Source organism: Tetranychus urticae, chromosome 1 (assembly GCF_039701765.1).
Source record: "Tetranychus urticae isolate SD_2017Ah chromosome 1, NJAU_TeUrti_SD_1.0, whole genome shotgun sequence".
In the NCBI taxonomy this organism is placed as follows: domain Eukaryota; kingdom Metazoa; phylum Arthropoda; class Arachnida; order Trombidiformes; family Tetranychidae; genus Tetranychus; species Tetranychus urticae.
The window spans coordinates 564,234-585,295 of NC_142958.1; the positions used below are offsets into that span (position 1 = coordinate 564,234).

The 21,062-nt window shown below is 33.1% G+C and overlaps 6 protein-coding genes and 1 long non-coding RNA gene across 13 annotated transcripts in view; 4 read left to right on the forward strand and 3 right to left on the reverse strand.

Moving 5' to 3' along the window:
- Positions 1 to 4,249, reverse strand: part of LOC107369930 (agrin-like) — a 55,657-nt gene extending 51,408 nt beyond the window's left edge. Inside the window, exon 1 of the mRNA XM_089267731.1 lies at positions 2,292 to 4,249. Coding sequence (XP_089123857.1) covers positions 2,292 to 4,122 — 1,831 coding nt within the window. The 5' untranslated portion in view covers positions 4,123 to 4,249. The remainder of the gene's footprint in view (positions 1 to 2,291) is intronic.
- Positions 4,250 to 4,826: 577 nt separating this feature from the next.
- Prp5 (pre-mRNA processing factor 5) lies at positions 4,827 to 7,926 on the reverse strand. The gene has a single exon (XM_015937947.3). It carries the CDS (start codon positions 7,722 to 7,724, stop codon positions 5,187 to 5,189), a length of 2,538 nt encoding a protein of 845 aa, XP_015793433.1. The 5' UTR covers positions 7,725 to 7,926; the 3' UTR covers positions 4,827 to 5,186.
- Positions 7,927 to 7,997: 71 nt separating this feature from the next.
- On the forward strand, positions 7,998 to 9,105 carry ND-PDSW (NADH dehydrogenase (ubiquinone) PDSW subunit). The gene is made up of 4 exons (XM_015937951.2): positions 7,998 to 8,227; positions 8,301 to 8,436; positions 8,511 to 8,662; positions 8,768 to 9,105. The coding sequence occupies exons 1-4, from the start codon at positions 8,065 to 8,067 to the stop codon at positions 8,929 to 8,931; spliced, it is 615 nt and encodes a 204-aa protein (XP_015793437.1). The 5' UTR covers positions 7,998 to 8,064; the 3' UTR covers positions 8,932 to 9,105.
- A 318-nt stretch (positions 9,106 to 9,423) lies between these two features.
- LOC107369979 (uncharacterized UDP-glucosyltransferase YojK-like) lies at positions 9,424 to 12,011 on the reverse strand. Of its 6 annotated transcripts, none has more exons than XM_015937948.3 (3): positions 11,554 to 12,011; positions 11,361 to 11,450; positions 9,424 to 10,980 (listed from the first exon to the last, which is right to left on the reverse strand). In XM_015937948.3, exons 2-3 carry the CDS (start codon positions 11,387 to 11,389, stop codon positions 9,723 to 9,725), a joined length of 1,287 nt encoding a protein of 428 aa, XP_015793434.2. In that variant the 5' UTR covers positions 11,390 to 11,450; positions 11,554 to 12,011; the 3' UTR covers positions 9,424 to 9,722.
- A 231-nt stretch (positions 12,012 to 12,242) lies between these two features.
- LOC149094309 (uncharacterized) lies at positions 12,243 to 13,127 on the forward strand. The gene is made up of 2 exons (XR_016201109.1): positions 12,243 to 12,486; positions 12,574 to 13,127. It is a non-coding gene; the product is annotated as an uncharacterized LOC149094309 (long non-coding RNA).
- A 497-nt stretch (positions 13,128 to 13,624) lies between these two features.
- LOC107369937 (transmembrane protein 145) lies at positions 13,625 to 17,342 on the forward strand. Of its 2 annotated transcripts, XM_015937905.3 has the most exons (13): positions 13,625 to 13,909; positions 13,981 to 14,055; positions 14,159 to 14,233; positions 14,294 to 14,509; positions 14,566 to 14,647; positions 14,799 to 14,870; positions 14,948 to 15,097; positions 15,158 to 15,330; positions 15,970 to 16,142; positions 16,211 to 16,331; positions 16,421 to 16,480; positions 16,642 to 16,855; positions 16,970 to 17,342. In XM_015937905.3, the coding sequence occupies exons 1-13, from the start codon at positions 13,808 to 13,810 to the stop codon at positions 17,068 to 17,070; spliced, it is 1,614 nt and encodes a 537-aa protein (XP_015793391.2). In that variant the 5' UTR covers positions 13,625 to 13,807; the 3' UTR covers positions 17,071 to 17,342. The 2 variants fall into 2 exon arrangements, with proteins under 2 accessions (XP_015793391.2, XP_025018204.2); XM_025162436.2 differs by lacking the exon at positions 16,421 to 16,480.
- Positions 17,343 to 17,572: 230 nt separating this feature from the next.
- On the forward strand, positions 17,573 to 20,472 carry LOC107370016 (uncharacterized). Its single transcript, XM_015937989.3, has 3 exons — positions 17,573 to 18,052; positions 18,325 to 18,683; positions 18,770 to 20,472. The coding sequence occupies exons 1-3, from the start codon at positions 17,908 to 17,910 to the stop codon at positions 19,829 to 19,831; spliced, it is 1,566 nt and encodes a 521-aa protein (XP_015793475.1). The 5' UTR covers positions 17,573 to 17,907; the 3' UTR covers positions 19,832 to 20,472.
- Positions 20,473 to 21,062: the final 590 nt, after the last annotated feature.

Sequence of the window (21,062 nt, forward strand, 5' to 3'; positions counted from 1 at the left end):
TATTTGCTGCCTCTGCTGAAAAAACATTTGGAACCAGCCTATTTCATTCTTTTAATGGCCATGACATTCTCATTGCGGTTACTTATTATGGATATAATTCCATTAGAGAATATATACAAGGCAGAAGAATTGATTCGTCTTTTCTTGATATGTTATCAATCTAAATACGGTGAGCGTGAAATGAAATTCAACTTTCATTTATTAACTCACATACCTGATCAAGTTAGAGAGCAAGGCAGTCTTGTTCACAGTTCTGCTTTTGTTTTCGAAAACAATATTTTCAGATTGAAAACCTCATTTCATGGTAGCAGAGGTCAAGTGAAGCAGATGGCAAGGAATTATGCAACCAGAAAGTCTATGTGTCTTCTAACAAGACTTTCCGATCTCAATTCGAGAATCAATCATTTGATTTCTATTCCAAGTACATTGATAGGAGATCCATTGAACGACCATGCCATGGATAATCGTTTGAATCGTAAACTGATATCTAGATACGGCCAGCAACAAGCTGAAATTTATGAATTTTATAGCCGCGCTAAAAAAGGGAAAACGATTTACCACTCTCTTCAATACACATATCGACGAGATTGCAGAAGCTACTACTTCTGTCACAAAAATAGCTCAGGCTCATTCAGCTATGGACAGATTCTTTCTTTTATTAAAGTACCAGCTGAAGTTACACACCATGGCCATGTTGAGATTCTAGTTTGTTTTAATCCAATGACTGTAATAGATCATTCTGGTCTATTCAGCGGTCTCAGTTCTGTGAGATCAAGTCATTTCAAATCCATTATTAATATAGCGAAAGATATTCCTCTATTCAACAAGCTAAAACTCACTGACAAAATTGAACTGGTGACGCTCGCTTCAGTACATTCAAAGGCCATAGTATATAATGAGTCAAACGACAGTAATATCTTTTGGGGAACAGCACTTGATTCTGCGTATGAACATGACTAAATTTATCATGGTATTACCGTAACTTTGACAAGATTAAAATTAATAAAATGTTAGAAAAATTAATCATAAATCATATCATGTCCATGTGTAATTAATTTCCATGTAAGTCAAACCCATGTATCTGGTCATTTACAAGGAAAAACATTTGTATTTAAAAACTACTATGGCCACACAAATACTATTAAAAAATCTTAGATAGTTTCTTTAGTGGCCAAATTCATATTTTCAGCGCCATAATTTTGCATGGTAATTGTATCATTCTTATATGGCATGGGCCTACTTATATTCATCAAGTTAACTTAAATGATACTGCTCTAAGTATGGCCATTGAAATGACATCCATACTGTTTCAACCCGGGTTGTAAGAGAATCGTTATTTATCGATGGAATTTCCTGATTTTTGAAAACTGAAATTTTCAATTCCTAATCGAAATTGTTGCATTTTTGTCCGAATGCTAAACACTTTTGAAGAAGAAGAACTTTAAGTTTTCTCTATTTGATAACTGATTTTCATGAAGACTTTCATTTCTATAGATGAAGAAGTCATTTCATGCTGTTGAAAGTCACGATTCATTCCATGGAAAGTAACAAGTTTATTAAGAAACATTTGACAGTTCATTAGCATTCTCTTAATTTGAATATTATACTTTTACCTGTTCATGTGTTCAAAACAAAACAATTTGTGTTTTTGTTCCTTAAAACATCATTACCTTGAAAAATTGGTTTACTTGATGATTTAATGATCAGTTAAAGAGTAACTTGAAGGAAAAGGTTTAAAAGTAAAAATCAAGTCACTTAATTGATTTTGTTTAATTTAGATTAGATTAGCTTTTTTATGAATCAAATTCAATCTTTATTTTATTAACTTTTCTATTAACAAGCAAAGAGAGTAAAAATAAAAACAAAAACTTGAAACTCTGAGTTACCGATTCAGATGAAACTGTTGATAGTGTAATTCAATTTTGTTAAATGATTCAATGATTAGCTTTATTACTACGTTGAAGACGATTTTCACTTTACACTTTTCAATTTTTCCCTTCAATTGTTTATATTTCATCCTAATTTAATTCAAGCCTCACTTTGAACTCCCAATCAATTGAAAGCAAGTTTTATTCAATTTACTCAATTTTCACAAATCATGAAAATCCAATTATTCATTGCACAGTTTGACCATAATTATCAGTCTTTTTGGAGTTCCTTGCAAAACTTAGGCTTTCATGGTAAATGAAAAGCAATATAATATGAAGAACTGTAAATATTCAAGTTTATCATTTATGATTGGAAACACAGAGATTGTCGAGAATTGATTTGAAAATGAATTCGAAACTTACATTTGATGAAAAATATTGACGCTATGACAAGTAAAACTGTTGTTATTGTCAGGATTGTTGCGACAATTATAATTGGCAGATAACTTACACCTTCATGATTGATTGGTGGCTCTTTGGGCAACTCAACTGGATTATAAGAGTAAATATTGTTGGCCAATTTATTGTTACAATTTGTACTCGAGTGAGTGGACAATTTAACCTTATCTTGATGATCAAGCACATCATTTGAATGTTGAAAGTGATTTACATGTTTACAGGGTTTATCACAAGGGTGACAGGCAGGAGTTAGAGTTGGTGATCCTGTTGGATAAGAGTTGCTCGGTTTGGTTGCAAAGCGAACGGTTGGTCGATGTTTCACTGACTTTACCGATTTCATGGGTAAAGTTGTTGATGTTGATGGATGGGAGGAGAGGAGGGAACAGTGATGGTAATGTGGATGTCCAGAGGTGGGTAAAAGGGTCAATGATGATGATGAGGGTTGTGAGGTTGAACACAAGAAACACGGTTCATTTGGTGTTATCTCGAAGGGTTGTTGTTGGGAAAGACAATTGGTTGATATAAAGTGTTCAACATCACTATTCCTGTTTGCAGTGTTTAACCTTTGCTTGTCCATTTTATGGCAACAGGAATCACAAAATGAATCCATAAATGGTGCTGAGGGATAATGTTCATGTTGATGAGGTTCAAGATGAGATAACAAGGTATCAGTTACTGGTACAGTTGTATTAGTTTCAACCGGACGTAAATGGTTAAAACTGTTTTCTGATAATCCTGGTGATGATGAAGGTTGATCATCTGTATCTACATCACTTGTCTGCAGTTGCTTTTGTTGATGGTGATGATGATGGTAATGTTGATAAGTAGGGTGTGAATGATGATTTAGGTAGTGGTGACAAGAGATAAAATGATTGTTATTCTGGAGAGGGTGACTGAAATGAGATGAAAGATTATCAAGAGTTGAATTGGACTGTTGATGGGAATAGACTTGATTCTGATGGAGTTTACTTTCATCATTACATTGATCTTGAGTATTACCATTATTACCATTGAATTGATGATAACACACTTCCAATGGATTAATAGTGATATGTTTATTGATTGGACAGTTAGGATCAACTGATGATGTTGCCGGTACTATTGGTTGCACTGATGTTGAGTCGAGTGTTTGGTTTCCAGGTTTTCCTGTTTTCACATTTGATTGCATTGAACCTTTTGAATCTTCGTAACTGACACTGGAAATTTCACTTTTATCCTTCAATGGTTCAATGTTTTCCCTGTTGATCGACATTAAAAGACTTTGATCAACTTGGATGAAACAAGCCGAGTCAATGTTTTCAATCAAAATTTCTTCTTCTTCTTCTTCTTCTTCTTCGACTTCATTTTCATCTTTTCCTTCAACAGTTTCATTACCATTCTCCTCTTCATGTTCATCACCATTTTCACTGCATTCAGTTGAACTAAAGTTTGTTACCTGATTTATTGATTGTTGGTGTTGACAATGATGATGATGGTGATGATGAAGGTGATGACCATGTTGATTGGAATGATAATGATTCCCTGGACAGTAGACTGGCGATGAGTTACAAGAGTAAGGGTTAAGGTTATTTAATGGGACAGAAATGATTGAATGATCACCTTCAAAGTGAACCCTTTTACATTCATGGTTAGATACAATTGGTGATGATGAAGATAATGATGAAGGTGATGACTCTTGGGTTTGTTGTTGTTGTTGTTGATGTAAATGGTGTAATTGGTGTAATTGGCAGTTATCTTGTTGATTAGGCATGACTTTGATTACGTGTAGGTCAGTATTGTTAATGGAGCAAACCATTTTATCCAGTAAACAATCACATAATAACAAACATTACGATTAATAAATATTGCCATGAAATATAAACAAATGTTGAAGACTCACAGAACCGGTTAAAGTTGAAATGATGAACTTTACTGTTTAACTTGAAATATTGTATTACTTTAAATTGACCGCCACTTGTAGTGTTTCAGTTTGTTTGTTTGTCAATTTTATTAATACATGGAGGCAAGATTAAATATTAATAAGCATTATTTTGATAAACTTTTATAACGGGGCAAAAATTGTAACAAGGCAATTGGCAATGGTAATAATAGGTATAAATGTTTCCCATCATGCAACAACATTATTAAAAAGAGAGGATTAAAGGTACCGGTCGATTTGAATCAATGGCTGATAATGATAATAAAGTGAATCAATTGACTGTTTCAGTGAAAATGAAGCAGAAAAAGTTTCATGTAAAAAGATTGTATTGATAAAAACTAAGCTGCATGATAAACAAGGTAAGACTCGGAGTTTTTTTGGGTCTCTCTGTTTTTTTGCTTCTCTCTCGTTCTCTCTTCTTTTCTCTTCTTTGAATCTTCTTTTTGTTCCGTTGATTACGTCGACTCAACAGATTCACTGGAGCAATATAAATGTTATATTATTTTATATTAAGGTAAATACTGATGCTTTAAAGGCATGCTCATCATTATCATTGGTTATATCATTGTAAAGAACCTGGATTTAACTGGCAAATTAAACTTGTATTTTATTAAATTAAACCAGAAAAGGTGGTTGAGAGATATTAAGAGAAATGGAACTTGAGTGGTTATAAAATTACATTCAATTGAACTGGTACATTTGTAATGATAACAATTGAATTTACATGTTTATTTCATGTCTACACTTGGAGTTGTGAAAGATTATGAGATAATTAAATGATAAGATGGTTGAATTATTCACATTTTGATTTTTCTCTCGTTTCTACAGCTCACGGATGATGATTTTATGTAGTAAATTATATTTACAATTAGCAATTTTTTTAGATTTTTGTAATTTATTGATGGAATATGGTTAGTTTAAACACTGAACATATGAACATTTTAAATAACTTTGTATCGACCCTTGTTAATTGGTTGATAAGAGTTTTGAAGTTTGACAATCTCTTCTTTGATTAAACGAATAATCTCATCTCGAGCCTTTTTAACGGAAAGTTCAGATGTACCTTCAATAGCAAGGTAAAGTTTTCTTTCCTCTTTGCCATCTGGGGTAAGACCTGGTTTAGCTCCAGGGGCAATATACGTCCCTCTGACAGTAATACCAGACTCAGAGTATTCAGATATTTGAGCGAGCGCTTCTTTACTCGTGACTCTCCATCTTGCTTGTTGTGGGAAATCATTAATTTCAAGTTCTTCTTCGAATCGTAGAAACACATCACTGCCACTTGCATGTTCGTCTTGATTAGCGTCATCTTCATTGTATTCAGAATCTTTGGGAACATAATTAAGTTTCGCATTGATCCTCTCTGCTTTAGCTTCAGCAATTGATTTAGCAGACAAGGCTGAGGATATACTTGGACTTGATTCACCTTTAAGGAAAGCCTGAGCAGCAGAAGTCGTTTTTCCACCTGGAAGTTTGATTCGAGAAGCTAACTTCTTCGCTAATTCAAATTTAGCATTTGCAGTATCTGGCACAACTAATGGAGTTGAACCATTTCCATTGTTTGATGTTTCTCCGTTAGCTCCTGTTGCTGTTGCTTTTGTCTTCGAAACTTGTTTCACTGTTTGTTTAGGTGCAAGCATATTTTCAATTTCTTGATCGATATCTGCATCAACATCTTCATCATCAGAATCTTGGATACCTAAAGCAGCTTTTTGAAGTTTCTTTTTATCAATGGCCATTTGAGCTTCAGCTTCATCGAACTTGAATCCTTTGCCATAAAAACCTGAAGAACTTTTCACTTTTTTACCTTCCAATTCCAACTTTTCTTTATAACTGCGCCACAAATCTTGTAGAGCTTCTGGTGGAGTGTTACCTGATAACTCAAGAGCCTTTATAATATCGCCAGAAAACTTGGCTTGGTCTCTAGTTATAAAAGTGAAGGCGAAACCTTTATTACCAGCTCTTCCAGTTCGACCACAGCGATGAACATAGTCTTCATAATGATTAGGACAGTCAAAGTTAATTACCAAGTAACAGTGTTTCACGTCGAGACCACGAGCTGCAACAGAAGTTGCTATTAATACTCTAATACGATTATTTTTGAAGTCAGAAATAGTAGAGTCACGATCTTGCTGATCAATTCCTCCATGAAGAGCCAAACAGCTATAGCTAGCATGCATCAATTCACGTAGGAGAGTGTCAGCCTTTTCCTGTTTATCTACAAATATTATAGCACTGTGTTCTCCTTCTAAGTACTGTCCTAAAATTTCCAACAGTTTCAAGAACTTGTCTTCTTCTTCTATAAGGATAACTTGTTGTTCAACATCTTTACACACGACAGATCGCCCTCCAACTTGAATTTCAATCGGTTTATTCAATATTCGTCGAGCCAAAGCTTCCATTATCCTTGGGAAAGTAGCTGAAAACATGACAGTTTGTCTATCAGGTCTCATGTTTTCAATTATTCTAGTTACCTGTGGTTCAAAACCCATGTCAAACATACGATCAGCCTCATCAAGTACCAAGTATGTGCATCTTCTCAAATTTGTAACACGACCACCATTAGCTGCCAGCATGTCTATCATCCGACCAGGAGTACACACAACAATTTCAGCGCCAGGTTTAAGAGCGCCAATCTGTTCGGAAATAGGAGTTCCTCCATAAACACAAACAGCTCTCAATTTTAAAGATTTAGAAAATTTTCTACAGTCAGCCCAAATTTGTGTAGCAAGTTCTCGAGTTGGACTCATGATTAGAGCAATTGGACCATCACCAGGAGCAAGAGGAGGTTGATCTAAAATGTGGCGAAACATTGGAATTAAAAAGGCTAAAGTTTTGCCGGAGCCTGTTTTAGCAATTCCAATAATATCACGACCAGACATGATGGCAGGGATAGCTTGAGCTTGGATTGGAGATGGTTTGGTATAATTGTGACGTTTAAGGATGTCCATAACTTTTTTACTCACACCGGATTGCGCCCATGTTTTAATCGGTTTAGGGCAACCTTTTCCTTTAACTTTGATTCCTTCCAATTCTTCTCGATAAGCTTCAACTTCTTGAGGTGTCATATTTGCTAGTTCAGGGACTTCAATATAAAAGTTTTTATTGAAAGGTATATAAGTTATATCTTCTTTTGTAATGGTGAGAAGCTTTTTCGTCTTATTAACTTGACTCTGCAAGTTAGTGTTCATTGCTTCTAAATCCTCAGCTGAAGTCCCTTCTTCTTCTGATGAATATTCCAAAGCGTCTTGGTTCTGCTCGAGTAATTCACCTTTTTCCACTTTTTTCTTTTTAGAAACACCGAAATAAACATTCTTGTCCGATGCTTTACGCACTACACTTCCTCTTAATTTGGCCAAATCTTGCCGGATAGTTTTCATATAAGCATCCAATGGATCCTCTTCGTCATCCTCTTCAGTAGGGTTGGTACTTTTTGATGGCTCACCATCGGATAACTCCATATCAATATCGTCATTCATATTTAAGAAATAAAACTCACAATCAAAAAATCAGACTTTGAAAAAAATAAACAACTTTAACTTATTCAAAGAAACTATGAATTGCTTCCAGCTGGTAGCCAAGTAAACTTCTCGTTGCCAATGAGTCGTTTCCCAATGAAGGAGCCGATTTAAATAAAAAATAAATAAGCGGCTTATTGTAAATCTCTTACTCTTTGAGTCAGTCACCCTTAGCCAGCATCGATAATCGATTGAGAATATCAGCTGGAAACGATGTTTTATTCAATTTCATGAAGGACATTTGTTTTCATTCTGCTTAAGTGTTATTTTATTTCAATAATTAACAGTAATTAAACCAGCCATGCCGGAACCATTTGACAATATTCCAGAGCATTCTTACAAAAAGGAAGGATATCTCATTGGTCCTTTTGGTCGAAAAAGAGACAATTTTCCTCGTAACTACTTGTCACCTATTACTGATTTTGTGTTCAATTTGTATGATAAACCAGCAACTTGGCTTCATGGTATGTATCTTGTCTTTCATTCAATACATTTTACTATTTAATGACCTTTAATTTTTCATTGGCATTCTTGCAGATAAAGTGATTGTCCCTAACCGAAAACAGAGTGTGTATTATCATTGGAAATTTCCTCGAGTTCCAACAGTTGATGAATGCTATGTTGATGATTATGCTTGTCTTTATGAAGCAGATATGCAATACAAAAGGGACAGGTAATACTTATACTTTACGCTTTTCCTTTAATGTTTCATTGGTTTTATTAAATATTCTTTTTTTCTCCCAACAGAATGGTAGAACAAAATATAATAAGAGTTCTGGACCGTAGAGTACTTGACTGTGAGCAAGCATTTGGTGGTATTGAATCGAGTGGTTCTGTCGAGTGGTGTAGAGAAGTTAAGAAAGATTTAGAAGATGCTCAAACCAATTACATGATAAAATGTGTGTACTTTAAATCTCTATGCTTTAAATTTTATTTGTCAGATTCAACCATTTCAACATCAGATTTCATTCAACTCATTATTTTTTATCTATTCTACTTTTTAGATGGTGAGCTACCAACTGATGGAACTTCCAGGTTGAATTTAATGGAAGCTAAAACAAGGTCTGCTGATGTTTACCTCAAGCAGAAACATCGTTATATCTGGGAAAGACGACAACAAATGAAAGCAAAACAGGAACAGCTAGATAAAACTCAAGAATCTGACTGAAAATCATGTAACTATTCAATATGTTGAAAATGTTTAGATGCTATTCAACAAGCTATTGCATTGTAATCTTAAGCTAGGTCTTTAGATATTGACTGTTTTTGTCTAATTTGGCCTGTAACCGTTAACTCTTCGCAGTCATAAAAAGAATTATATGAACCTTTGATTAATCAAAAAGGAGTTTCGTTCTTTGATTGCTTAAATTGAGACGAGAAAAGAATCCAATCAAGACAACATCATGAAATCGGAAATTTTTCGCTATTTTCAATGGATAAAAGTTATCAGACTACAAGTCTTTACTTAGCTAATCCTTTAATGGTATGTAACATTATATTTTAAGTTGTTCCTGGATGTTTAATTTTTCATTAACAGTTATTTAGTTAACTTACTGAAAATTGATTTATATTAATCAAATTATCAAAATTCAACTTCAGTCTATTTTGAATACATTATTTTCAATTTGTATTTCAAATGATCAAAAGTGGTTTTAAGACATTCACATTAACATCGTTTATTCAATAAGTAAATGAAATAATAGAACATATTCGTCTAGATAAAGACAATTTCTATAATGATTTTTAACATCATATCCATATATAGTGAACAAATTACAAAAAATGATAATTTCGTATACAATTACTGGACCGGTTAATACGTTGGCTTAACACAACAACATGAAGCGCAATACGAATGAATTCGATTTTTTCATAGTTTGCCTCACAATTCACAATAAAAATAAGCAAAAAATTAAATCTATATCAAAAGAAAGTTTATCGAACGGTCATTTTGATCGATCAATTTGCTTTCAATTCTTGAACCATCTTTACTAAATGTTCACTTAATTTTGCATGGGTTTTTGTACTTCGAATTTTTTCTCCAATCTCTTGTACTCTTTGAATCATTTCTTTGTCATTCAGGATATCATCAATTCCACCAAGCAATTCTTTATCTGTGACATGATATGGAGAAAACGCTTTACCAATCTTTTTGTCAACTGCTCTTCGAGCATTATCATGCTGGTCACCAAATAAAGGTAATACAATGCACGGTTTACCAAAATAGAGAGATTCAATGAATGTATTGTTGCCACCATGGGTTATAACCAGATCAACTTTAGGAAGGATTTTTATCTGTGGTAAATATTTACCACCAATCATGTTGTCATATAATTGTATTTCATTGTGATAAGGTCCTTTTGAAACAATGAAGCGATGTTTTGAGGCACTCATAATAGCAAGTAGCTTTTTCATCAGAGTAACATCAGCACTTCCCATGGATCCTAAACTGAAAAGGATGACTTTATCATCTGTTTGGAAAAAGGATTCATCAAAATCTGTTGCGTCTTCTTCAGCTTCACGAACCATATGATCAACTCTGAACCATTTTTCAGGCTTTGGCAACTCTGTATAGTCCAAGTCTTCTGGGTATGAATAAAGGTTGAGGTATGGTGAGATAGCAACCAAATCAATTGGATGAGGTTCAACTCCTTTGGTCTTCAAATAAGCATCAAAGTCAGTTTTCAACTCGACTATTTCACGTTTAACAAGTGCACGAAACTCTTGAAACAGCTTTGGATCATCAGTTGCTCCAAGTCCTGAGTATCTTGGTGGAGTGTTGGGTGCATCATAGGCAAATAATGGGTTGGCAGAATAAAGCAATAGCCAGGGTTTACCTGATTTTATAACAGCAGGAACAGTAACATAAAAATCAATCACAATCAGGTCGGGGTCAACCTTTTCTATTACCGAAGTAACTTGGTCATCAATCCTTTTCACGTAATCGACAAACTCTTTTGTATCATTTGCATAAAGATCGACAATTTGCTCTGAAGGTGTTTTGGCAAATGAAGGAGCACAGGCACGTACCACCTCAGCCCATCGATACAAAGGATCTTGAGATGAATTTGCATTTTCTGGGTCCGCAATGAACTCCAATGGAAATTTATGACCAGTAATTAGAACTGACCAATTTTTAGGGACAGCAAACACGGACTCATGGCCAAAATCACGTAACATTCGAGCCAATCCAAGACATGAATTAACATGTCCATGGCTGAAAGAAATTAGGTGAAAAATTAGACAAAAACAGATATTGAGGTTCAAGGAAAAAATTGAAAAAACCAATGAAAATTGAATCAATGCAAAAATAAATACAAATCAGGTCATTGCAAGGTAAGAAGCTATACACAAGAAGATAACACTAATATGCAGAACAGAAATGCAGATAAATATTTTTGACATGAAGGAAACATACATTTTGGTATCGAACTTTTCCAGAAAATAAAGGTTTTCTATTGAAATTCAACTTTGTATTTACATTTTACACAATTGAACATCAAAGGTAGATTAATTAACCTCGTAACTCACAGCTAACCAAAGGAAAACAAACAACACAATAGGAACGAAAGATGTTCAATATTTTGGTAAACATACCCATCCATAGGGAAAAATAGGAGCTTCATTTAACAAGTATGCGTCACTTAATCAACTGGAAATATAATTGATGCAATATAAATGAGTGAGCTTAAAAAGAAAAATAAACTTATTGAAATATATTGAAGTGGTTTAGTAGATGATTGGTTGAAGTATTTAACCATGAAAATAGTAACAGTCAAGTAAGGTTCACCTTTTTCAATAAACAAATAAACAGAATTACATGTAATGTTGATGGGAAAAGGAGAGATAGGAAGTTGAATGTGAAGATAGGGATGATGGAGATGATGGAGATGATGATAACTGCAACGATGAGAGGGTGATGTGAGATAACAAATGGTGACAAAGAACCAGAATAAACATATTTATTCAATTGTATTCAGCATTACTTTTTTTCATTGGTACTTCAATGATCACTGAAAACAGAATTTCCTTCTTTCTCATTCAATCATATAATGTCTCCTTTTTCTGGCCTCTTTCTAGCCACCATGGTTTAAGCAATCTCCAGCTTTCTTTTCATCCAACTTGGCTTCTTTTTCTTCATATTTTGTTTCTCTGGTTCTTTTATTTTTTAACTGGTACTCATCTTTCAACCTTGTCAATTCCTCTCATCAGCAAATTGATCTTCTCCTCACCATTCACTGATATTTATGATGCACAAGATGTAAAAGCAATTAACTTGAATCGTTCCCCCAATTCATCAGGTTGTATTCCTTCATCTGTAATTGTCCTTGTCAATTTCTGGTTAAACTACAAGGTTGAGTCAATCAGAATGAAGTGTGATTTACAGCAATTCAATGGAGGAAAAATTAGATAGAAATTTAAAGAAACTTTAAAATAATTTTCGTAATAAATTAACACAAAAACATGTTTGCAACTTTAAAAAGGTAAACAAGAAAAAAGAAACCAATCACAGCACTGAATCAAACTTGGCTTGATTATGGCGCCATTAAAATCTTATGTTTGGCAAAAACGGTTTTCAAGCAATCTCAACTCTTTTATTACTTCTTATATAATAGTTACTTTTGTTAACTTCTTTAGTTTATTTTATTAATAGTTTACGTAAACTGAAGTACTTCAATTAAATAAATAGCAACAAGTGACAAAAAATAATCGTGTTTGACAGGTAAAGTAATTTTCATTAATTGAATGGACAATTTAAGGATTCTTGATAAGCGATTCACTTAAAGCTTTCCTTTCTTATTTCCTTTAGATCCAGCAACAAACCCTTTCAAACTCTACTGATTTCAAATTGAAGGACTTGTCAATCAATCCATACATTTCATATAATACATTATTGTGCCTTTCATCGTCGGATCTTAAAGATGTTACCCAATTCGGACGAGACAAAGTTTCCATTGCCAAGGAGGATTTGAAAAATATGGCAGCAATGACAAGCTAGCAAATTGTTTCAGGAAAGGAGTAAAACGTTTGGACAGGCTTTTGGAGACAACAATAAAGTGTTGATTGGTTTTACAATACACTGTTATTGTATATTCATCATGTTAATTTTAACTTAATCCAAAATGATTGACAGCCATATGAATAGATGGCTAAATTTCTAATCCAGATTCCCAAAAATCGATACTGAGCCAAAGTAAAATGGCCAAGCTTAGTATTTCATTCATCTTGTCTGATCATCTTCACCATCTATACTCTTAATTAACCTAGACATTTTTATCATACCATTAACCAAGCTACTGGTGAAAAGCAAGTTAATCAATGATCCCTCAATTTATGAGACCAATAAAATGATTGGATAATTAATCATTGGCATAGCTCTTTATTTCAACGCATCTAATGACTATTATCCCTTCTCACTTACCAATTTTGTATCAAACCTCTTTTATTGGATCAAGATAAAAACCCATCAACATCAATTAGCAATGTTATATTTCAAGCTGTTCAAACTAGATTCATGTTACTCTAATGAGAAAATGTTAAATATTTTCAATCATTTTCCCTGAAAGCTGTTAAATTTCGTGAAAATGATTGAAAATTCGTCAAAAAATATTATCGATTAGCTTGGAAAGACGATAAAATAATGAATGACTTGAAAGTTGTCATTATTAGGGGAAACCGCGATCAATTCTTGAATCTCATCTGGTAATAATATCACGGTCAATAGTAACATTATCATTGATACAGAAGATGATGAACTCACTCAGTATTATATTCAGGTCACTTTTTCCCCTGTATACCTTAACAGATCCATGGAAACCTTGAGTTAAAATCTAAACAAAAAATATTTTCTATCAAGATTGAAATGAATGTTATTGTGATGTAATCAAACTATAATAATGATCAAAAATATTGAATGAAACAAGAGTATATTTCAAGATCAACAAATTATCATCACCATGCTATCCAAGGATACAGTTTCCATCGGACGTTGTTAAAGGTGTTCAAGTGTGTGTGTGTTAATGGATATTTAAGGGTTAAGTAATATGTTCCTAAAGGATTGTATCTCAACAATTTGTTTCATTGTTTTCACCATTCCAAGGTTAACTCAATGCAAAATAATTGAAGGTGAACTCGTTTCTCATGAGGTAAGTAAAGACTTTAAATCTTTACAAAGATTATTCCACTTTAAATGATCAAACCTTTACTCTGTTCACAGAACTGGGCATTTCTTACTCGCTTCTGTTTCCTATCTAAATCAGGACGATTCAATTACGAGATAACTTATCCATATGTAAGTACACAGTCTTATTGTCTATAAACCATCTGGAAAGTAAACTTGAAATAAACTTTGATTCACACTTTAATCTGATATCTTTTTTCATTTCTTTTTACAGGATTATCAAGTTCAAAATTTGCTTCTTTACTATGATTCTCGTCGTCAATGGCCATCAGTTTACAAAACACCAACAGTAAGTTATCTTTATTTTAATGGAATCCAATTTAATGACTTTTATTTTCCCTTTGTTTAGACTTGTGAGGAAAAGGAAGGCGTTTTGTCCATGGAAAATGGTCAAGTTATCAATTTAACCTCTGAATATGTTTATTCCAATTGCCATTTACGAGAGATTTTTGATGAGAATACAAATGAAACTACAAAATTTTATAGATGTTCACATTACAGAGTCTTCCAATCGGCCAGGGAACGCTGGTGGTTCATTGCAGTCAGCAATTGTCAATCTAAAAAGGTATCTCATCAACACCAAAGTCTATCAACATTATTAACCTTTACTCTCTTTTAAAGGGCCTTAAGATTACATATCGTATAACCATGACAAACGATGACCACAATCCGCTGTTGAAACACTTTTCAGCTGATCAATTCTGTACGTTTCCAATCATTAGTAATGATTTATATCAATCAGGCAAAAGAAAAACAAAAGGAATAGAAAATGCCATTTCGGACTTTATTAGGATTCCTTGTAAATCTGCTTCTCATTGACCTTAATTACCTTTTTCTTTTTCTCCTTTCCTCAGATATTCTGCATACAGATGTGGTATTCACAGTTCTCTATCTCATTCTACTGATAGCCTCAATATTTGAAGCATGTAAGCAATATTCATCATTAACCAATGTTTCAGTCAATCTCTTAATGGTCAAACTGTTTACCTTTCTGTCCTTTCAGATGCTTTGTACACTCGTCATCTCTTTCACATAACATACAAATATTACCTTACTTCATTGACTTTACAATTTTCATCTTTAGTCTTTCTTTCAACTTATTATATTATTCTTGCTGATCGAGGCTATTCACACGAGGTTTTAAAGTTAATCGGTAATTCTGTCAATCATAACTTATTGATCTTAGCAATTAACATTTCTTTTCTTAATCCAGGTAAACTATTGGAATCAGCATCAACATCTCTATTTTTACTGCTCTTGATACTTTTAGCCAAAGGTTATACAATCACTCGAGCTCGATTGAAGAAGCAAACATCAACTAAAATCAGTTTATTCATGACTTTGCATACTACAACATATATTGCGATATTTTTTTATGAACAAATGGTAAGCAATCATTTTAATTTGTACAAAATTTGATCAAATGTAAATTCATCATGGTAACACGCATTAACATGATTGAATTTTGAAAAACATTTCCTATTAACAGTGATAAATTAATCTGACTAAATGAAACCATCAATTTGAACCAAGAATATCAATTTTTTAAAGTGATTATGAATACTTTTTTAGCTTATTGATTATTTTGACAATAATAAGAGTAATGTACAAATTAAGCTTCAATATGTAAATAATATAATCAATTTTATAACATTTGATATTTGGTATAAGTTTAAAATCTATTCATTGTTCGTAGATTCCATTATTCCTAGGCTTAGTTGATTGATTGGTTTCTTCTTTGTCTCCATCCATTGAACAGCTTACAGTATTTCTTAATTTTTTGTTTATCAACCAATTCTGTCTTCTGTTATTGATTATAATTCTTGCAATGTCAATCTTAATTTAATAGCTTTAAAATCTGCATCTAATTGTTCAGTTCATTTTTTACATCATAAGACAAAGGTTTGAAAAATCATATGTTCTTACAATAAGAACGTTCAACAAGTAAAGCTTATTACAAGATCTAATTTCTCGCTTTTAATTTATAACAACTAATTTTTAATTACAATGTTTATTTTCAATTAGTTTTTTGACCCTGGTGAAGTCCTTTACATGTACGAAAGTTGGCCTGGTTATGGTATAATTTTTTTAAGGATTTTAGGATGGTTTTGGTTTGTTTATTCAATTGTGTTTACCTTGATGCATTATCCATCAAAATCATCATTCCTGACAAAACTCTTCCTTCTTTATAGTGTTTGGTAAGTCTAATAATTTTGTCATAATTTAACAAATATTTACTAATAAAATGTTTAATCAACAAATTCAGGTTTATATCAGCTCCTGTAGTCATACTTATATCCACTTTCGTTGTCCCCAAATGGATGAGGGAAAAGATCATCAATGCTGTTGAGCTTTTCATTGCTATGCATGCTCATCTGGTATTTTTTGTAAGTACTATTTGTATCAATCTATTTCATTCAAGACAATACTTAGCAAATACTTGACAATAATTAACCCAATATCATTAATTGAATAGATTTTAACCCGCCCATCAAAAGCTAACAGGAACTTTCCATTCCATGTTCGTACAACTCAGGTAAGTTTCAACTCACAATCAGTTTGTCAGTGTAATCTACTTTCATGCTTCAGCATTGTTTGTTTTTCATCACCGACTCTTTCTGCACACATCAAAATTTAGATCAAGGATTTTCACCTCAAATGACATGATATTAATGACATTGATTTTTCTCTCTTCAGATTGATGTAATGGCCAAAAATGGTGAAGCTGGTGGTGAGACTCTGGACAGATTTACTCATTACTCCTATGCACCATCGCGTTCAAATTTCACCGTTAAAAATAATAATAGACCAGTTTTCTCAGTTACCTCAGCTAATACCACTAATGGAGATAGTGGAATAGTCAACGGTACTTTTCCTGGATCGACCAATATATTACTTTTCTCAACCACAGGTTCGTTTCTATACTTCAAAGTTGTAGTCACATTTTCAGTCTATGGCTTGAAACTCGACATCACACCTTTTAATGGAAACATTCAATTAATTAAAACCTTTTAACTCTTTTTAGGAACATTGAGTGGTATCTACACAAGTGATCTAAGTTTGGTTGAAAGACAAGATAATGGTTATACTGGTTTACCTGCGGTTGATGCTGGAGGCAACCCTTGACATCAACTTGAAAGAAAAGCACTTTATTTTGTGATTCGGTGTGTATTTTAGTGATTGATTTTTACAGTTCAAAAAATATTATCCAATAATTGGAAAAAAGTAATCATACAATTGTAATAACGAAAAATATTTCAATTGAAAGGATCTCAATAAACTCAATCTCTTTTCGACAATCGTCAAAATTTAAAAGCTTTATGTTTATGAAATTAAATTTTCTATGTAAATTTGTTCAAGATTGATGTTTTTTATAGTCAATAAACAATAAAAAATAAGATTGTTTTTGTTTTAAACTTTGTTGATGTTCGTCTTGAGAAGAGTCACCCTTTTTGGATATCTTTATCCATTTAATCAATTAAATTCGTGCAAAATTAGCATTTCGATAGAAGATTCAAATTACGAAAATTAAAAAAGCATTCTTATTACAATCATTGAATGATCCCTTAGTTAAAGTTTAGCGACATCTATCGGCGATTCTCTCACTCATGTATGAAACATCTGTGTGAATCTGTAGGAGATCCAAAATTATCGGACTGAGAATGTGAAAATTATTTATGAAAATAAATAAGGAAGACGATTAAAAATGTTTATTGTGTTTAAGATATCCACAATTTTACTTCGTAACTTTAACTTGGTCAGTTGATCAGTCAGAGAAAACCAAGGAAATCATTTAAAAGAGTCGCTGTCTCCACTGTTTTCGCTTTTTGTTTGCATGTTTCCCCCTTCATCATCAATATCAATTTATAATTGTGTTTTGTGACCATTGTTGTTTTATACTTACTCAACCAATTGAAGATAAACAAACTGAGAAACAAAATCTCACCCCGCTCATCGAAAATCATGTTGCGAGGAGAGCAATGTCAAGAGGTATCAAATGGAAACCTTGATCTTGGTAGGAAACTTTTGGATGCTTGTAAAAACGGTGAAACTGAAGAAGTTAGAGAGTTAATGGCAAATGGAGCCCCTTTTACAACCGATTGGCTTGGTATGTTTTGGTGTTTATTTCAATCTTACCTTGTGTTTATGATTACCTGGTTGACTATCAAACTATTTAAGCTCGCAAATTATATTGAATAATGTTTAAGGTTTGATGCTCAACTCATGATTCGGTTTGTTATTCTTGTGGGTATCACCAACATAAACATACTTGTTTCCATACGAACTCGTGCTTTATCTATCATTCTTAAGAAAACCTTAAGGTTTACATAGTATTTGTTTTATTTATTTATTATTAATTGATATTCTTTTAATTTTTAGGCACCTCACCATTACATTTTGCGGCACAACATGGTCATACAGATACAGCGGAATTTCTATTGAGATCAGGAGTTAGTAGAGATACCAGGACAAAAGTTGAGAGAACACCTCTTCATGTTTCTTCTCAAGAAGGACATTTACAAATTGTTAGTCTCTTACTAATGCATGGTGCTGATATTGATGCCCGTGATCTTCTCAAGATGACGCCTTTGCATTGGGCTGTTGAAAGAGGACATTATGATGTTGTCGAATGTCTGCTTGCTAATGGAGCTGATGTCAACCTTTTAAGCAAGTTTGACAAAACACCTATAGATATTGCTAGAGACTCAGGAAGATTAGACATGATACCTCTCTTAGAAGTAAGCTCAATTTCGCTTGATGTAGCTGGAATCAAGGTTATTTTCATTTTTCAATGTAATAATGTTTTCTATTTCTTCCTATTTAGAAATATATTAATGTTTCACGACCCAGACAGGATAATAGATCCACAAGCAATGCAAACAATAGTTGTTTCCCTAAATCTAGACCAACTGTGCTACCCAATAAATCCAATAGGACTGCAAAAATTGTGAAACCCATAGGTAGTGTGAATACAAACTCAACGGTAAAAGGAACACCTACATCTTCATCCACATCATCTTCATCATCATCCACAGTAACCGCCAATCTCACAAAAACAAGTGTTGATGCCTTAAAAAAATTATTAAATGGGACTGGCATTAATTTGGAGGATGGATCAAACAATGTTTTGACAACTCTGGCTGCCTTAGCCGAAGCAACTGGACAAACAACAGGCAATGTTATCAATAATAATTCCCAATTAACTGCTGAAGCATTACAGTGGTTAGATACTCATGGAGTGACAACAGCTCTTGAGGAATCTATGTTTACCTCGGCAATTGAAAGTGGAGGCACAGTATCGCTTACTGAAGCTGGTAAATTGGCTTTAAATTGTGTAAAAGACTCATCATTATCACCGACTACATCACAATCAGCTTCATCTGTGACAACTTTAAGTAATTCAACGAAATTAGATCCTGACCTTAAAGGAAAAGTGATACAGATTGTCGGTGAATTAGATCCTAATCAAGTAACAGCACCTATAGTTTTATTAAGCTCAAATTCGGATGGGACGTTAACTGAACCTACAGAGCCCATACGTATTAAAAAGATTGTTAAAGCCGTGGCTGGCAAACCATTCAGTGTGACAAACATTAAAACTACTAACCTTACAAATTCCAAATTGAATTTAGAATCAAATGGCTGTAAAGTAATCAACAGCGCCGTAGCATCGATAACATCTCCAACAACAACAACCATAAGCATCAACCATAATAACAATAATAATAACAACAATAGTGATAATGAAAAAGAAAGGTTAAAAAAAGAACTGGAAAGGATTAAACGAGAAGCTGAAGAGTATAAAGCCCAGTTAAGAGAAAAAGAAAAAGAAGCCGAACTTTATAAGAAACAGTTAGAGATGTACAAATCTAAATATAAAGACTAATATTTTCACTCGTCTGAGAATCAATTTAAAGACCAAGGACTGTGAAAAAACTGTTATATCTCTAAATTGTAACCTTATTTTCAGTTTATGGAAACTCTGCTTTTTCTTCAATTGCTGTTTATAACTTCACAAGTGGTTAGCATCTTCCATGATGCATAATTCCTCATTCAAATTATATTAAAAAAATTTTTGTTCTCAGAATCACCGAAACAAAGAATCAGCCGAGATTCCATACAATCTATGTTCATCGATTGTAGACATCCATATAAATATATAAATAATATACACACCACAATCACATACACATACAAAACTCATGAACATGCATGGACATATTTTGATGTTTTTTCTCTACCTTCTTAGTTAACCCTCTCCTTCCCTTAATTTTGGATAAAAAACACTTACATAACCCATAAAGAACTCACGCAAAGAAAATTCAATTTTTCTTTTCTTACCTATCATCTCTTGCTCACCTTCCTCAAATTGTCTTTACTCATATGTTGCCACCAATCGAAAGGCAATCCATCCTTAACTATTATATTTCAATCCAATCCCTGCATAAATTCAAATTGTTACCGCGCGAAGGATTATTTTTCACATAGCTGATTAAAACAATGTCCTGTTACATTAAAAACTCTCAAGATTTCATCTCTTCATTTAATTTATGGTTAAATTTTTGATAATTTACACCGGCGTCATAAATAAAAACCTAAAGATTTTCCCTTCCATTTAACTGTTAGTTTTCTGGGATAGAAAGGAAGTTAAATTTCAATACAAATAATCAGGGAATCAAAATAAAATCTAATTGTTGAATAATCATCCTCTCTCTTTACTCCCATAAATACTGGCCTTCTATCTATCCAATTCAAGATATGAAAATGTATGTTTTTTAGTAAAGTCTTCCTCTTTTAGTTGTGTTTTCCGGTTGTTAATTTATTTCATGCTCTAAATTTATTTTCGCATGTTATACCCGTGTTCACCATCAATTAGCCGTTTCCTGAAAAAAATAGTCAATCATTTGCTAATTATACGACATTCATCAAAATTGATGGATCACCAAAAATTAAAGCTATTGTTCTTGACTTGTGAGTATTCTGAACTTACGAAGTTGATTCTTGTAAAAGTCCAAAATAACGTGAGAAAAACGTTGGCAAATAAAAGCATCTGGGTAACTTTTCGCGGCTTTAACACCATGCCTTTAAAATTACATGTGTTTTATTGATCAAACTGT

Bases quoted from the DNA above. Each gene is read 5' to 3' on its own strand.
- LOC107369937 (XM_015937905.3), top strand. From the start codon at position 13,808: ATGTTCCTAAAGGATTGTATCTCAACAATTTGTTTCATTGTTTTCACC. The intron at 14,871-14,947 runs GTAAGCAATATT...CTGTCCTTTCAG, and splicing joins AGCCTCAATATTTGAAGCAT to ATGCTTTGTACACTCGTCAT. The intron at 15,098-15,157 runs GTAATTCTGTCA...TTCTTAATCCAG, and splicing joins CGAGGTTTTAAAGTTAATCG to GTAAACTATTGGAATCAGCA.
- LOC107370016 (XM_015937989.3), top strand. From the start codon at position 17,908: ATGTTGCGAGGAGAGCAATGTCAAGAGGTATCAAATGGAAACCTTGAT. The intron at 18,053-18,324 runs GTATGTTTTGGT...TTTAATTTTTAG, and splicing joins TTTTACAACCGATTGGCTTG to GCACCTCACCATTACATTTT. The intron at 18,684-18,769 runs GTAAGCTCAATT...CTTCCTATTTAG, and splicing joins ACATGATACCTCTCTTAGAA to AAATATATTAATGTTTCACG.
- Prp5 (XM_015937947.3), bottom strand. From the start codon at position 7,724: ATGAATGACGATATTGATATGGAGTTATCCGATGGTGAGCCATCAAAA.
- LOC107369979 (XM_015937948.3), bottom strand. From the start codon at position 11,389: ATGAAGCTCCTATTTTTCCCTATGGATGG. The intron at 10,981-11,360 runs GTATGTTTACCA...AATTTCTTTCAG, and splicing joins CTATTTTTCCCTATGGATGG to CCATGGACATGTTAATTCAT.
- ND-PDSW (XM_015937951.2), top strand. From the start codon at position 8,065: ATGCCGGAACCATTTGACAATATTCCAGAGCATTCTTACAAAAAGGAA. The intron at 8,437-8,510 runs GTAATACTTATA...TTCTCCCAACAG, and splicing joins ATGCAATACAAAAGGGACAG to AATGGTAGAACAAAATATAA. The intron at 8,663-8,767 runs GTGTGTACTTTA...TCTACTTTTTAG, and splicing joins AACCAATTACATGATAAAAT to ATGGTGAGCTACCAACTGAT.